Source organism: Sorex fumeus, unplaced genomic scaffold (genome assembly GCF_029834395.1).
Source record: "Sorex fumeus unplaced genomic scaffold, SorFum_2.1 ptg000130l, whole genome shotgun sequence".
Classification (NCBI taxonomy): Eukaryota; Metazoa; Chordata; class Mammalia; order Eulipotyphla; family Soricidae; genus Sorex; species Sorex fumeus.
Window position 1 is genome coordinate 7367371 of NW_026606187.1, and position 16903 is coordinate 7384273.

General features: G+C 54.9%; 2 protein-coding genes across 7 annotated transcripts in view; one reads left to right on the forward strand and one right to left on the reverse strand.

The window, feature by feature from the left end:
* SLC5A11 (solute carrier family 5 member 11) overlaps positions 1-4109 on the forward strand; it is a 46717-nt gene extending 42608 nt beyond the window's left edge. For all 6 annotated transcript variants that reach the window (XM_056138882.1, XM_056138883.1, XM_056138884.1 and 3 more), the window contains 4 exons: positions 174-342; positions 1039-1251; positions 1834-1981; positions 3895-4109. In XM_056138882.1, the coding sequence (XP_055994857.1) occupies positions 174-342; positions 1039-1251; positions 1834-1981; positions 3895-4109 (745 nt within the window). The remainder of the gene's footprint in view (positions 1-173; positions 343-1038; positions 1252-1833; positions 1982-3894) is intronic.
* A 3717-nt stretch (positions 4110-7826) lies between these two features.
* The window catches only part of ARHGAP17 (Rho GTPase activating protein 17), a 48784-nt gene continuing 39707 nt past the window's right edge, over positions 7827-16903 (reverse strand). Inside the window, exon 19 of the mRNA XM_056138819.1 lies at positions 7827-8615. Within this exon, the coding sequence (XP_055994794.1) occupies positions 8485-8615 (131 nt within the window). The 3' untranslated portion in view covers positions 7827-8484. The remainder of the gene's footprint in view (positions 8616-16903) is intronic.

The window sequence follows — 16903 nt, forward strand, 5'->3', positions numbered from 1 at the left end:
TGATCCTTGGCATCCCTTAGGTCCCCTGAGCACTGCCAGGAATATTTCCTGAATGCAGAGCTAGGAGTGGTCCCTAAGCATTGCTGGGTGTGACCCAGCCAGAAAGCAAAAAAAAAAAAGAATAAATGGGAAGCTTCTGGAGAACTCACCACTGACAGGGCCACCTCTGCCAGGGTCTTCGTGCTGCTCCTGGTTCTGATCTCCATCCTCTGGATCCCCGTGGTCCAGGCCAGCCAAGGGGGGCAGCTCTTCATTTACATCCAGTCCATCAGCTCCTACCTGCAGCCGCCGGTGGCCATCGTCTTCATCATGGGCTGCTTCTGGAAGCGGACGAATGAGAAGGTAGCTTTGACTCTGCCTCCCCCACCATACTAGGTCCAAGGGTCCATGAGGATGGGAGAACTCGAGGAACGGCAACCTCGAGGCAGGTCCAAACTTGGCAGGTGTCATTCTGTCATTGAACCTGGAGGCTCAGGGCCGGACAGATAGGATAGTGGGTAGGGGAATTGGAGCGATAGGATGGGAAAGGCATTTTTGCTTTGTACGTGGCCAACATGGCTTCCCATGTGGTTCCCTAAGTGCTACCAGGAGTAATTTCTTTGTGCAGAGCCAGGAGTAACTCCTGAGCATCACTGGATGTGACCCCAAAATTTAAAAAAAAATAGGATAGTGGGTAAGTGGGTAGTGCCCTTGCTTTGCATACAGCCAAATGGGGTTCAATCCCCGTCATCCCATATGGTCCCCTGAGCACCGACAGGAGTGATCCCTGAGTGGAGATCCAGGAGTAAGCCCTGAGTATCGCCAGGTGTAGCCCCAAACAAAAAACAAACAAACGAAAGACGAACTGTGAGGCTGGGCTTACGGGGACAGAGAAAGTAGGATGGGAGGGACCCATTTTTCCCATGGGAAAGGTCAATTCAATGGTTTTTGACTCACTGGCCCTCTGTGGTGGTCACCAGAAGGATGAGTTCTGGAGGTGGCCTTTGGGAGGCCCCCATCAGCCCCAGGGCTCTACGACAGCCTTGCTCTGCCTTGCAGGGGGCTTTCTTGGGGCTGATTTTCGGCCTCCTCCTGGGCTTGATCCGGCTGGTCCTGGACTTCGTGTACGTGGCGCCTCTGTGTGACGAGAAGGACGAGCGGCCGGAAGTGGTGAAGGTCCATTACCTCTACTTCTCCATGATCCTGTCCTCCGTCACGCTGATCATCGTGTTCACTGTCAGCTGGTTCACAGAACCGCCTTCCACCGACATGGTAGGTTTGTGTTTGAAGCATAGCTGCAGTGTGACAGAAACTGGCTTAAGCCGAGGGGAGGGATTGAGGGCCCGGGAGAGAGTGCAGTGGTTAGGGCCACTGCTCAGCACAGGTGTGACCTGGGTTCCATTCCCAGTCCCACCGGGTCCCCTGAGCATCACCAGAGTGGCCCTGGGTACCATTGAACAACACCGGGGCGGGTGAGCAGAGTGGAGGGATGCAGCCCTCTTCTGCCCATGAAGCAAAGACCCCCCACCTCCCCCCCACTTGTTGCTGGCCACGTTCCTGAGTCCCACTGAGGGGCCAGCTCCAGACACCGGCTCTTCTGCTAAGTGACTGGGTCCCAGGGGCCAGAGAGCGGGATAAGCTGAATGGCCGGCGTCCAGGTCCCCAGACTCCCCAGGGCTGGACAGAAACCCAGGGAAGTAGCAGATGGGAGCCTGAGATCCCAGCAGGAGAACAAAGCCTGTGGGAGGAAGAGGGGGTGGGAAGCTGGTACCCCAGAACCACAGGGAAGGCGAGAGTGGAGGGGCAGGGGTGGAGATGGGGGGTGGTCGCCAGTGTCTGCCCTGTGCACTGTAGGTCAGCCGCCTGACCTGGGCCACCCGTCATGACCCAGTGCTGCAGAAAGAGCAGGTGCCTCTCACGCCCGCGCCCCCTCTGGCGCCTGCAGCCAGCAGTGGAGTCCAGCCTGAGGGGCTCCCGGAAAGCACGTCCAAAGCCCACGGTGGTGAGTTGAGTCCCCGCACTTCCGGCAGGAACCTCGAAAGAGCCAACCTGGGCAGGGGGCTGGGAGGTGCTCCTGACCACCCAGGGTCTGGCCGGCTCCGGCCACCAAGTGGGGTGTTCAGGATCTTCCACAGGACCCCCAGGTGGACGAGAATAGCTTGAGGGCTTAGGAAGCACAGGGTGTGGGACCCCCGAACCCCCCAGCCCCCGCAACTGCCAAGAGCAGATTTGGGGTCAGCCCATGTACTGTTTTTTTATATCTACTATACCTATATAGATATATATTTTTTCTTTTAATTTTTATTAGTGAAACACCACGAGGTACAGTTATAGACTTACAATTTTTTGTGCTTGGGTTTCAGTTATACAATGATCGAATACCCATCCCTCCACCAGTGCCCATTCTACACCTCCAGTTGCTCCCAGTATCCCTCCCACCCTATAGATATATTTTTTATATCTGTATCTTGTTTACTTTAAGACTTTGTGCGTGTGTTTGTGTATGTGTGTGTATGTATGTGTGTGTTTGTGCATGTATGTGTTTGTGTATGTGTGTGTATGTGTTTGTGTATGTGTGTATGTGTATTTGTAAATGTGTGCATGTGTATGTGTGTGTTTGTGTATGTGTATGTGTGTGCATGTGTATGTGTGTACGTGTGTGTATTGTGGTGTGGTCCTGGGGCTCAAATTCAGGGCCTTCTGCATGCAGATCCCTGACCCCACCTACTGCTTTGTCAAATGTAAATCAACCATTGCCCCCCCCCCCCCCCCCGCATCCCCTGTTCCCCCTGCCCCACGTCCCCTCCCCCCCCCCCAGCTGTGCTTGGAGCTTATTCCTAGCTCTGCACTCAGGGATCACTCCTGGCAGGGTCAGAAAACCATATTGGGTGCTGAAGGATTAAGCCCAGGTCAGCTGCCATGCAAGGTGAGAGCCCTACCCATTGTGCTATCTTTCTGGCTCCCATTAACTATGAAAACTCAGGGGATTTCAGCGAGGGAGAGAGCTGCAGGAGTGGGCTTTGCAGGCCCAGCTCTGAAGAGAGAAAGTTCCTCTCAACCCCTCATCTCTCTGCTTCCCGTCAGCCAAGGTGAAGTGGAGGCGGTCACATCTGGGTCTCCTGGGTCCCTGCCCACCAGCCCTGGGATCCCCCTCCATCTCTTCCCCGAAACCATTGCACCGGGCCCTGTCCTGAACATAGAAACACTCTGACTGAGTCTTCAGGAACTTGCCTTGCGTGAAGCTGTGTTGGCCTCAACCCTGATTTGAGTACCCTGCACCACATAAGCTCCCCCAGAGGAATTTTGGGGATCCTGCTTGAGCACAGAGCTACAGAGTCCCTGAACACCTCCCAGGCGTGGTCCCCAAACAAAAAAAACATTGAAATCAAAAGAAGGGGCTAGAGCAGTAGTACAACGGGGAGGGTATACGCCTTGCTCGCTGCCGACCTGGATTCTAACCCCGACATCCCATAGCATCCCCTGAGCACTGCCAGGAATAATTCCTGAGTGCAGAGCCAGGAAGAACCCCTGAGCATCACTGGGTGTAGTCCCAAAACTAACAGAAAAAGCAAAACTAAACCCAAAGGAAAGTCTTTATGCGGATCTTTTTTTTTTTCCTTTTTGGGTCACACCCGGCGATGCACAGGGGTTCCTCCTGGCTCTGCACTCAGGAATTCCTCCTGGCGCTGCTCAGGGGACCCTATGGGATGCTGAGAATCGAACCTGGGTCGGCCGCGTGCAAGGCAAACGCCCTACCCGCTGTGCTATTGCTCCAGCCCCCATCAAGCAGATCTTTGTGGGGACCTTTTCTCAAAGATTTCACCCAGAGACTAGCACGCAGCGGGCGAGTTGCCCCCAGGCTCTCCTCCCACCCCCCAGCCCACCCTCACCATCTGTCTCTGGGCTTCTTTCCAGCGGAGGCCAGCCCCAAGCGGTCCAAAGTGGTCCAGTCCCTCCTGTGGCTTTGCGGGATGGAAGGCAAAGGCCAGGAGGAGCCCCCGCCCACGGCAACCGAGGCGGAGCCCATCAGGATTTCCCTGGAGGAGAAGCCGCTGGTGAAGACTTTTCTGGACATCAATCTGGTCATCTGCCTCAGCGCCGCCATCTTCCTCTGGGGCTACTTCGCGTGATGTGGGTGAGCCTTGGGGCCTGGGCTCTCGCTTTGCTTTCCACACCCCTTTTTTTTTAAGTGAAAGAAAAAAAAGTAATAAACTTTGTTTACCATGGAGTCTAAGGATCACTTTTTTGGGGGGATGAGGTGGTGGGATTGGGGAGAAGGTTCCCAAACAGCGCTCAGGAGACCCTGCACAGGTGGTTCTCGGCCAGACAGGCTGGTGGCTCAACGTGACGCCCCGCGGAACCAGGGTCACACGGGCACGGCTCCTGCTGGGGGCCTCGAGGCCGATCCATGATACTTAGGAGACCCCATGAGGCCCAGGATCGAGCCTGGTATGAGCCCTAAGCACTGTTATCTCCTGAGCCCTGGCGGGGGGTGGGGGGATCACTTTTTAAAAATTTTATTATTTTTTTCAAGAGTTTTATTTTACTTTTTTGCTTTTTGGGTCATACCCGGCGATGCACAGGGGTTACTCCTGGCTCTGCACTTAGGAGTCACTCCTGGCGATGCTCAGGGGACCCTATGGCATGCTGGGAACTGAACCCCGGTTGGCCGTGTGCAAGGCAAACCCCCTACCTGCTGTGCTATCCCTCCAGCCCCTGAATTTTATTTTATTTATATTATTAATTAATTTTTTTTTTTTTTGCTTTTTTGGGTCACACCCGGCAATGCTCAGGGGTTACTCCTGGCTCATGCACTCAGGAATTGCTCCTGGCGGTGCTCAGGGGACCATATGGGATACTGGGAATTGAACCCGTGTCGGCCATGTTGGCTGCATGCAAGGCAAACGCCCTACCCGCTGTGCTATCGCTCCAGCCCCTGAATTTTATTTTTTTAACGGAATCACTGTGAGATAGTTACAAGGTGATTTGTGATTGGATTTCAGTCACGCAATGTTCCAACACCCATCCCTTCACCAGTGCATATTTCCCATCACCAATGTCTCCAGTTTCCCTCCCTCCACCCCTCACCTTCAGTCTGTTTCTATCTTCTTTCTCTGTCTCTCCCTGTCTCTGTCTCTGTCTCTCTCTCCTGGGGGTCACATTCTGCTCTTTTTTTTTTTTTTGGCATTTTTAGGTCACACTTGGCAATGCTCAGGGGTTACTCCTGGCTCTGTGCTCAGGAATCACTCCTGGCAAGCTCAGGGGACCAACCATCTGGGATGCTGGGAATTGAACCCAGGTTGGCTGTGTGCAAGGAAAACGTCCTCTCCGCTGTGCACTAGGGGTCACTTTCAATGGGTCACTTTCAATGGGACGCTGAGCTCCATTCTTCTTCAAAGGGAATGAGCAGCTTGGGCAAGAATGAGAGCTTCCTTCTCTCAAAAGGCGGGTGCTCTGTTCCAGTTTGTCGTGCCACCCGCCTTCGGCAGCTGCAGGGAGGTGGAGAGACAGACATCAGCCCTCCCTGCCGACAGCAGCTGCCTCTCCAGGCCCTGAGCGAGCTCTTGAACTTTCTCCCTAGTTAACCTTCCACTAGTGAGGGCTGACTCCATACCTTGTTGCCGCAGCTTTGGGGTAAAGGGAAGCCGGTTTCTCCAAGGCTTCCTCCCCGGAACCCTCACCCCTCCAAATCTCTTGGAAACACACCTGAGTTGGAATCCTGGAATTTCAGAGAATTGTGCATCGGGGGACAGGGTTTGGTCCTGGCTGCATGCGATCTCCAGAGCACTGCTGCTAGAGCAGCAGCCCTGGTGGCCCACAGCCCCTCTGGGGAGGTCCCCCAGCCTCCAGAGAAGAAACATCGGAGAAGAGCACAAGCTGGCCACGTAATCATGGCTGGTTCGAGACCACAGGGGTAGAAGCCAGATGTTCGTCTGCAGGTGCCCCAAGGTGATCCCAGAGAGTCTCCCTCAGTTCAGGGGAGCACTGTGAGCCTGAGTCCAAGAGAAGGACGATGGGTTATTCCAGGGCCTCAGGAGACCCAGGGATCACACACTCAACAGCATGTGCATCCTGCAGTGGTCACAGGGGACCCAGGAATCGCGAGGAGTCACACCCCGACCCCAGCCCCACCCACTGCTGTCCCCACGTGCCAGGTGAAGGGGGCCGGAAGGCGCTGGGGCAGGCTGGCGGTGGGCGCCGTGCAGGGGAGGGGGCAGCTTCCCGCAGGCCCAGTCTGGCCCCGTCAAGCACCTATGGCTGGCCTCTCTGTTCTCAGAGGGTGTGGGGAGGGGGGTGCAGCCGGTGCTGGGGGTGCTGGGGAAAGGTGAGGGGCGTGGATAGCAGCCCGGCAGGGCCTGGCACCAGGATGCAGGGGAGGGCGTGGTAGGGAGTAGGGGTTTAGGGATTAGGGCTGGGGAGCAGGGTGGGGCTAGGGGACAGGGCTTGGGGGTGGCGGGTGGTGGGTAAGGGATTGGGCTAGGGGGTGGGGGGGTAGCGGGTAGGGCTAGGGGCTAGGGCTTGGGAGCAGGGGATAGGGGTAAGGGGTTGGGCTAAGGGCTTGGGCGAGAGGCGGGGTGAGCCTCGGCCCCCTGCCACCTCAGAGGCCTTTCCTCGGTGCTCACCTGTGACACACTCCATTCAGCGACTGTCCTCCAGGCTGAGCCTGGAGGTCCCTGTGGCAGGGGCGTGAAGCACCTCCTCCAGCGGTAAGGGGGTTTTGCCGCCAGCACGAGACCAGCACATACAGGGGCCTGGTCCGCAGTGCCCCATGTCCTGCCCGGCCCAGGGGGAGCGTCACAGACGGTTGGGGGATCCCAGGGGCAGGGGCTTGCTACCCCCAAGTGACCACGATGTGGGCCAGGCTCTGCTCCACGGCTAAGCTTGGGAGAGTGGCACCGTGCAGAGACGGGGTATGAGGTCGGGGCCCACAGACAAAGGAGAGCCGGATGCAGGGCTCCTGGGGCTGGGCTGGGACTCAGTGTCCCGGGAAGGTCTGCCTGGCAGGGTGAGGCTGGGATCCAGTCCCCATAGCACTGCCCAAACCAACACCTCCGCCCGTCCCCCAGTCAAAGAGAAGGAAGGAAAAAAAAAGTCCCCAGCTCCCAACTGTTCACGTGACTAGTAAGCAGAAGGAGAAGGCTGGAAGCCCGAGTTCAGGGGGAAACGCGATTGTCCTTTTCCAGGGAAAGCTGTGGTGTCTGCTCCAAGTGGGCAGCGATGTCGTGTCTGATCCCAGATGCAGGCCGGGTTGGGTCACAGACACACCCAGTGTGACTCAGAGGCCCGGTCAGCGAGCCTCCCTCTGTTCCCACGTCTTCTTTATTTTCTTTTTCTTTTTGGGTCACACCCGGTGATGCTCAGGGATTACTCCTGGCTCTGCACTCAGGAATTACCCCTGGCGGTGCTCAGGAGACCATATGGGATGCTGGGAATCGAACCCGGGTCTGCCACGTGCAAGGCAAACGCCCTCCCCGCTGTGCTCTTGCTCCGGCCCCTGTTCCCATGTCTTGGCTGGGGAACAACAGCCTCATGGCTCCAACTCCCACCTGCCCTTCACGAGCAATTCCACCCAGGGAAGGAGCGGCTTCCAGCCGTGGGAAGAGATGCTTCGTCAGGAATGGCAGAACACAAACACACGGAGAGACGGCCACATCCTCCAGCGCACCCGGCGGCTGGTTTCACCACTGCGCCCTTCTCTCTCCTTTGCAGCCTCAGTCACCCGAGACCCCCAAACGTCCCCTCCATCATTCTAATTTACCTCCTGAGGTATTTCATGACACTCACACACACAAACGCTCTCCCCACAGCTCCGCCTCCAAGAACCATTAATTTTTTTTATATAAACCACAGAATATATTTAATTCAATTAAACATGAAACTAGAATAATGTTCGGTCCTTATCAAGTTGCAATTACATTGTTGTTTTTTTCCTTTTTTTTTCTTTTTTTAAAAAGGACAGCCCATTCCTGCCTCTGTGTCCTGGTGACGCCACAGGGCGCAAGTCCTGTCTGGTTTGCTGAGGTGACGGATCCAGCGGTCACCTCAAAGCTGGCGCGGGTTGCGGGGGGAGGGGGGCAACGGGAAGAAACAAAGATGCTCTGTCATCCCGGACGCGTCTGCAGAGGGGTCTCCCACGGTGGTGGAGAGCCCGGCTGCCGGCAGGGGGGCTCGTCTGGAGATGAATCATCGGGGCGATTCATTAAATAGAGTTGGCGCCTCAAGTCACTCCCAGTCGCTTCCCGGCCGTGTCTCCGTGAGGACGCGTTTCCCACAGACAGGGGATTTGTTTTTGTTTGCTCTGCTTTGTTTTGTGTGTGTGTGTTGATTTTTGGCATGACTGACTTCCTGCCTCCAGGAAGCCAACGTCTTCAAGACACAGGTCATCCAGCTTTGCGTGGCCGCCTCCGCGGCCTCCACGGAAAGCCCGTCGCTGTGTGGGCTGCCCAGAGCGGTGTGTGTGTGCCGGCCGGGGAGGGGCGGGGTGTGTGTGTGGGAGAGCAGTCGTCACAGGGCCGTGCTTTCTGTGTCGTTGTCCATGTCCAGCAGGATGCGGCCGGGTAGGTCTTTGCTGGCGGGATCTGAATGCGTTTCTGGGAAGAGGCTGCGAAGCGGATCCGAAACCCTAGGGCTGGCGTCTGGACAAAGACACGAGGAGACACGGCGTCAGTGGGCGGTAACGCCCCAGCGGCCATCCTTGGGGGGGTGCTCTGAGGAGAAGGGGGTGCTAGGGTGGCTACCGGTCCAGCCATGCACACAATCATCCATCCCTCGCCCTGACGCTGAGGCAGATCTCTGCACCTAGTTGGGTGTGCCCCGCCCAACTGGCCATGGGGCTCCTTCCGTGGGCCTCGGGCACTGCTCAGACATGCAGCCCTCAGAGGAGCTACTTGTCCCGGGGCAGGAGGGGAGACCCCAGGACTCTGAGGCACTAACGGAAACCTCTGGAAGGCATCGAGGAGCAGGAAAGAGCTCCTAGTTCGGCCACTGAGGGCAGCCCCTGGGCTGTGACCTTTAACCTGGCTCCAGTATTTGGGGCGCATGATGCTGGGTTGAGGGACCAGCCTCCCATCACACAGAATTTAGCAATTCCCTGCGAGATGTCACTGGCAGACTGAGTCTTCTCTTCCCAATGTGATAACCTGAGATGTTCCCCAGACGAAAGTCCCCTGGGGCAGTCACCCCTGGCTGACAACCATCACCTAGGTGGGCCGCCAGCCTCATCTCCTGCATACAGTCACTTCTTCTCTTTCAAGTCCTTCTACCTCAAAATTCATTTTTCCCCCCACGTCTTATTGCGTGGGCCGAAATGCCTCAGGCCAGTGGCCACCTCAGACAACTTCAGGAACGATGGCCACCTCCCACAGAGGCCACTATTTCTATGTGCTCACTCTCTCAGGGGCCCTGCCTGAGGAGACCGCAGCTGACAGACAGGCCCTAACCGAGGCCCCACACGCTCCCTTCTCTTCTGCAGCCCCGGGTTCGAGAAAGCGAGGAGAACCCTGCAAGGTGTTGCAGCAGGTGTGGGAGGAGGGCGGGAGGCCCGACACGGCAGGCTCACTTGGCCAGGCCGGGAGGGGGCTGGAGGGGGCGGGAGGGGTGCCAGGCCTGCCCTGGCTGGGAGCCGCTTCCTCTCACAGGCCCTTCACTTCTGAGCTGTGAGACCAATTCACATCTGGGTAAAGTCCCCCTCGGCGCACTTGACTCCGGACGGTTTCCTGGGCACAACGCAGGAACCTGAGGGTGGGGTGGGCCTGTGGTCAATGTCAAACCCAGGGACTGTGCAGGGTGCTCAGGACGGTGAAGGCCAGCTGGGGGGAGAGCAGGGGCCGGGCCCATGTTGTTCACAGTCTCCCCCCAGTGCTCAGACGAGGAACAGGTCAATAGCAGAAGTGCGGTGACCTTTGTGTCTGGCCCGTGGCCAGAGGGACGGGCAGATGGGTGGATGAAGCCTGCTAAGCCTTCCCTCCCTCAGGAGAATGCCAGACCCAGACCGGGAGGCAACACGGGTGCGCGTCCACCCAGAGACTCAACCCTTCCCTTCCCCCTCACGCAATGTCCTTGAGGGCTCCCCAGGAGCACGAGACTCAGTCACTCGGCCAGCGCTTGGGCAGGGGCCAGACCAGGTCTAGGATGGAAGGGCCCTCTAGGGTAGGTGCCTGAGAGGAGACAGTCTCTTTCTCAGGAGAAACGGGCATGAACCCTAAAGGTTCGGGCCCCTTTAAGGAGAAAGGACAAGGGGCTATGGCCAGTATCCACGCCAGGCCCCAGAGCCTCCCGGGAACTCTGGAACTGACCAGTACGGGACCCGAGTGGGCTGTGCAGAACCCAAAGGCAGGTGCAAAGCAGCGTGCACCAGCCCCGCTCTGACCCCCCCTCTGAAGGAAAACATTTCCTGTCATCAAAACAACAGCAACAGCAACAACAACGACGACAACAACAACAACAACAACAACACCCTCCTATTAATGCCGCTTGGATTTGGGCTTTTCTCATCCTCCCAAACCACAGATCACCAATCGCGCACAAGCTGGCTGCTCCATGAGGGGACTCAGGGACGCTGCTCTGCTCGGCCTCCTGTGGCCCTGGGAGGGAGGCCAGCCCGGGGCTGGGGGCCCCAGTGTCTCCCTAGCGCGCCCCTCCACCGTTTCTCCCCTTGTAGGTCCACACCCAGAGCCTGGGGAGAATCCCTGCAGGACTGCCAGACGCTCGACACGACCCCATCTGCCCACCAACGCCCCTCCTGACCCCGGGGAGGGCTCCCCAGGGCATGAGACTTGATCTCTTGGCCAGCGCTTGGACAGGAGCCGGACCAGGTCCAGGGTGGGAGGGCCCTCGGAGGATGAAGTAGTCTAAGAGGAGACAGTATCTGAGGAGAAACAGGCGTGAATCCTAAAGATTCGGGCCCCTTCGAGGAGAAAGGACAACGGGCAGCTCTACAACGGGCAGCTCTAGCTGATACCCCCAGGGGCCCCTATGAATTCCTCTTTTCTTTTTACTTTCTGGGTCACACCCGGCGATGCTCAGGGGTTAAGTCCTGGCTCTGCACTCAGGAATTACTCCTGGCAGTGCTCAGGGGACCATATGGGGTGCCAGGAATCGAACCCGGGTCAGCTGCGTGCAAGGCAACACCCTACCCGCTGGACTATCACTCCGGCCTGCCTCTGCATTTTTCTAAACCCCCTTGCCTGCCCCCCATCCACAATCACTACCAAACTTCCTGGCTTCAAATTCAGGTGACTTCTCACGTACCTTAAGAATTGGTCTTTGGATATCCTGCTTGGAGCTATGGTTCTATAAGGGATACCATTATATTAAAGAAGAAGAAGAAACGAGGAGGAAGAGAAGGAGGAAGCGGAGGAGGAGGAGGAGGAGGAGGAGGAGGAGGAGGAGGAAGAGGAAGAGGAAGAGGAGGAGGAGGAGGAGGAGGAGGAAGTGGAGGAGGAGGAGGAGGAAGTGGAGGAGGAGGAGGAGGAGGAGGAAGAGGAGGAGACAGAGAGAGGAAAAATGGGCTGGGGGTGGCTGGGTGGGGGAGGGAAAGGCAGCCTCACTCAGGCAGAGCCCAAGGAGGTTCACTTCTGAGTGGGGCTCGGACAGGTGAGGCTGCCTGGCTGGGCTGTGGCCTCTTTAGGCAGGAAGTGGCCCTCTGAGGGCAGAACTGGCCATCATGATCCAGAGCCTGAGAAAATCAGTCCTTCCATCCATCGCGACCAGACCTGAGGCAGCAGACCCGGCTGACTTCGCCTGAGCTTGTCAGGAGAGGGGACAGGGGACAGGTCCACAAGCACATCCGGGAAGTGAAACATTCCAGGGGCAACTGCAATTCCAGGGGCAACCCTCCCTGCCCACCACTCTTCCCCTTCCCTGCACAATGGGGGGTGGGGGAGCGCAATGACTCCCCTCATGGCAGGGGGCGGGGTGCGCGGCTCTCCAGCACCCCAGAGACTTGGAGTCAATTTTGTGTTAGTCAAAGGAGAGCTGCTGCCCAAGGACAGTGAGTGTGGGTCTTCACACGCCTTGGTACTGCTCACGAAAATAAATTGTGAGGAGACATCTCGGCCACATTAATGTCCGACTATCAGCAATATGTACTTGCTTCATGAAACAGCCATTTTGAAAAAAAAAAAAAACCCAAAAAGACATAAAAAAATGATGGTTAGGGGCTGGAGCGATAGTACAGCGGGTAGGGCCTTTGCCTTGCACGTGGCCGACCCAGGTTCGATTCCCAGCATCCCATATGGTCCTGAGCACTGCCAGGAGTAATTCCTGAGTGCAGAGGCGGGAGTAACCCCTGTTCATTGCTGAGTGTGACCCAAAAAGCAAAAAAAAAAAAAACCCCAAAAATAACAAAAAAAAGGATGGTTAGATAAAAGGGAGAGAGAAAAAGGGAATGTGCTTGTACAGAGGCAGGCGGTGGTGGGAGGGATACTGGGAACATTGGTGATGGAGAATGAACATTGGTGGAGGGATGGGTATTCGATCATTGTATGACTGAAACGTAATCACGAAAGTTTGTAAGTCTGTAACTATCTCCCGGTGATTCATTAAAAATCAGTAAATTAATTAAAAAAAAAAAGATGGTTAGAAAAACTTCGGGCTGGAGCGATAGCACAGCGGGTAGGGTGTTTGCCTTGCATGCGGCAAACATGGTCGACCCGAGTTCGATTCCTCCGCCCCTCTCAGAGAGCCCGGCAAGCTACCGAGAGTATCTCGCCCGCACGGCAGAGCCTGGCAAGCTCCCCGTGACGTATTCGATATGCCAAACACAGTAACAACAAAGTCTCCAATGGAGATGTTACTGGGCCCGCTCGAGCAAATCGATGATCAACGGGAGGGCCTTTACCTTTACACATATAGGTATTTGGGTTTTGGGTTATACCTAGTGTTGTGGGTAGGGCATTTGCCTTGCCTGCGGCCGACCCGGGTTCGATTCCTCCATCCCTCTCGGAGAGCCAAGAGTATCCCGCCCGCATGGCAGAGCCTGGCAAGCTCCCCGTGACGTATTCGATATGCCAAACACAGTACAGTTGTCACAATGGAGACATTACTGGGCCCGCTCGAACATATTGATGAACAACGGGAGGACAGTGACAGTGACAGAAAAACTTCAATGTGGAAGACAGCATATGAAGTCTAAGTAGAATATGATGCAAGATCGAATCTCTAGGGCTATTTTGGTGGTGGTGGTTTCGATCTACACCAGCTGTGCCCAGGGCTTATTCTTAGCTCTGTGATCGGAGGCCACTCCTGAGAGTCTACATGTGGAGCTGGGGCTTGAACTAGAACCCGATTCCCCTTTACTACCTTTCCTAAAGACACCCCTATCATGACGGAAAGACATTCGAGAGAGAATGTTGGGAGCACCCAGCAGGTGGGTCCTTTTGGGAAACCACCATGAACCCTGACAGACGAGGCCTGCGTATGCTCAGGCTCCAACCTTCCTGGCCAGGCTGGGGCCTCCCATATGCAGCCATGTCGCTGGCCCGCTCCGGCCCACAAAACAACCAATCGGGAGTGCCAAGTGATACAGCATCAGTGAAATCCTGAAGCTCCTGGGGCTGGGCTTTAGAAATCCAGATCAAAACTTAACCCACAAATCTCATTCATAGCTCGGACGATTCCTCTGGGGGAAAATGACGCTGGCCACCACTGACTCAGATCCACTGCATACTAAGAATGAATAAGAAGATGCTCTGCTTGCTTTAGTCCCTGCACCAAGAACTCTCACAGATGCCACTATTTTACAGACGACTGAGGGGGGCCGTGCCTGGTCCCGCATTAGACAAAGAGCTAAAGTTCTCGGGCAAGCTCGTCTGACCCGACAGCTTGTGTACATTCAGCTCCCCCTCAAGCCTGCGTGGTGGAGAAAAGGATGGAAGGGAATCAGAGAAGCATCCAGGCCAGACTCCGTGACCCCATCACGCTTTTGTGAACATACTTAGTACTCGGAGTAACGAACAGCAAGCAAGAGGGAAGCCGGCCTCCTTGGGCGCATGCAGTGTTAGTAGGGACGCAGGCAGGCGGGTTAGGGTGCCCGGTTAGTAACAGGCATTAGTGCGCGTATGTGATCATCAAGTAGCAAAAAAAAAAAAAAAAAATTGCTTTGGCCAATCAGGTGCCTTTTCCTTACCATTAAATATTCCAATTTCAGTTCTTACTGAATAGGACGGGTCATACATCTAAATTATTTAATGAAATGTTTAAATTAGAACACTCTTGGTGGAAATCTCTGACTTTAAAAATAGCAAGACATACACACTCTTTACTTGTAAAACTAAGAAAACCATGGCTTTCTAGAGTCGAGATCTAGAAGGGAACAGATTGAAGCTGGAACCTCTTCTCTGCCAGTGTTATCAGCCCGGCCTGGCCTCAGTGACCCCCTACACGGGTCTGTCTGGGTCCTGGGCCGTGGCGCAGTGCTCTCTGATGAAGTGCTCTCACCAAATCATTGTTTTGCAAAATCTTGCCTAAAATTTTTTTCAGTGAAAGTCTCAAGTTCCAATCAGGGCTGCCTGTCTGGGGAATTTCTTTTCTTTTCTATATTTTTCCTTGCAGGATACCCAATGGCTGTCTCCAGGACAGCTGGTATCAGCATGATCAACACCAGCAGATTGTGACATCTAAGTCTAGGCCCCTCTGTCCACTTCTCATGGCAGGCAGCACAGGTAATTTTTAAGAAACTTTAAGATAATACAAAGATAACTGGGGGGTGTGGAATTTCTTGAGGTAGGAGAATCCATAGCACCACCTGATATTAAAATATCTAGCTAATACCTTCATGCAACAGAAACGGTCATTTAGCTGATAAATTACAAAGCACGGAGCATTACAGTGTCTAGCGGGTCAATAAGATAACCTTCTAGAATAAGTGTCCCCAGAGTAACAAATGGTATTAAAGAACAGATGCAATTCTGGCTTGGGGGTCCTCTGGTGAAACAAAAGGAAAGAAAGACCTTCTTTTGGATGAAAAGTTTGGGATGTCCCATTACTCATGAGCTGAGAGGCTCAGCCTTGCAGTGATTTCCATGTTGGTGGCCAGCGTTAGTCACCAAGGAGTGGGGAAGACAGGCCCGCTGTTGCGGTTTAAAGCTTCTGCCCTCCCCTCTGGATTGACACCAGCTCTTACTCAGACCTCCGTCTCAATGGGTCTCTGTAGGCTTAAGGCACAGATCTGGAGGTTAAGGCCATTGTACCTCTAAGAGGCTTCTGATGCACAAAGGTATCCCAGAAGCCTCACAGTGTGTGTCTTTTGAAAAGCTCATTTGGTTTAAGAAAGCAAAATGTAAGCTGGCTAGATGCAAAGAAATTTAGTGCAGGATCTCTGGAAGGTTTTTTTTTTTTTTTTAAGGAGGGTGGAGAGTGGAGGGGTTGGGCCTGAGAAATTCAAACAAATTAAGAAGCTCCATGCAGTTAACTTGCACTTAGATAGGCAATTAAAAAAAAAAAAAGACAGCTCAGGAAGACGAGGGACACAGATGACTGTGCCCACTGCCCTGAGCCCATCCCTGGGTGGCTGGATGCTGACAGAAGGGTCATGCCTGGGAGAGCAGCCCACTGAAGGCTTCACCCCGAGAAAGAGGCAGCTCAGCACCTAGGCTGGGAGCCCTGCGACCTGCCGCTCACCCGACTGACTTCTCCTCTTGCACCCGGAGTCTTGCGACTCCGTGTGCCTCTCTCATAAACGGAAAGTGTGTGTGTGTGCGCGTGTAACTACGTGCGTGTGTGTGCATGTGTACATGTGCATGTGTGCACGTGTGTGTGCGCGTGTGTATGTGCATGCGTGCATGTGTGCGTGTGCTTGTGTGTGTGCATGTATCTGTGTGTGTGCATATGCGTGTGTATGTGCATGCATGTGTGCATATATGTGCGTACACGCTGCAGCACAGACAAGATGACCTCTGAGGGCTGCTCCTGAGCACAACGTCAAAAGCACAAACGCAAAACACAGCTAAGCACAGGCACGCCGAGCACTGCGGGGCGAGCTGTGGGGGGGTTACAGACCTCAGTCCCGGAAGCCATCCCCACCTGTGAGGGCACTAGGCAGGGCATCTGGGGGAAAGAAACAAACAAACAGACCACGGTGACTCTCTTTGTTCTGTGCACAAGCCACAGCTGAGGTGGCATCAGGAAAAAAGTCATTAGCCATTGACAACGCCCACAACGTGGACCCCGTGTTCCCGGGGCTGGGAGGGTTAAAAACAGGAGCGGACGCGTGTGCTCAGCAGAAAGGCTGCTCAGGTTGGTACCCGGGCCAGGAGATCTCTGCTGAGTTGCTGGAAAGAGCCCCACTTGCAGAATTTAAAATGAGGTGGTTGGGGCTGGAGCGATAGCACAGCGGGGAGGGCATTTGCCTTGCACGCAGCCGACCTGGGTTCGATTCCCAGCATCCCATATGGTCCCCTGAGCACCGCCAGGGGTAATTCCTGAGCACAGAGCCAGGAGTAACCCCTGTGCATTGCCGGGTCTGACCCAATATGCAAAAAATAAATAAATAATAAAAAAAAATAAAATAAAATGAGGTGGTTGGGGGGAAAACGATTCCAGGCCCCTGCTTATCATTTATTTATTTTTTTCAAAAAGGTAAAGGTAAAGGTAAAGGCCCTCCCGTTGATCGTCGATTTGCTCGAGCGGGCCCAGTAACGTCTCCATTGGAGACTTTGTTGTTACTGTGTTTGGCATATCAAATACTCTCGGTAGCTTGCCGGGCTCTCCGAGAGGGGCGGAGGAATCGAATTCGGGTCGGCCATGTTGGCCGCTTGTAAGGCGAACGCCCTACCGCTGTGCTATCGCTCCAGCCCTTTTACCTTTTTCAAAAAAGCACATAAAAAAAAAACTAGCCACCAAGCCTTAAATCTAATAGTAAATTAGAGTCTGTGGGAGGGAATTCTTACATGGCGACTTAAGGGTTGTGTCTGTTAAAAACAAA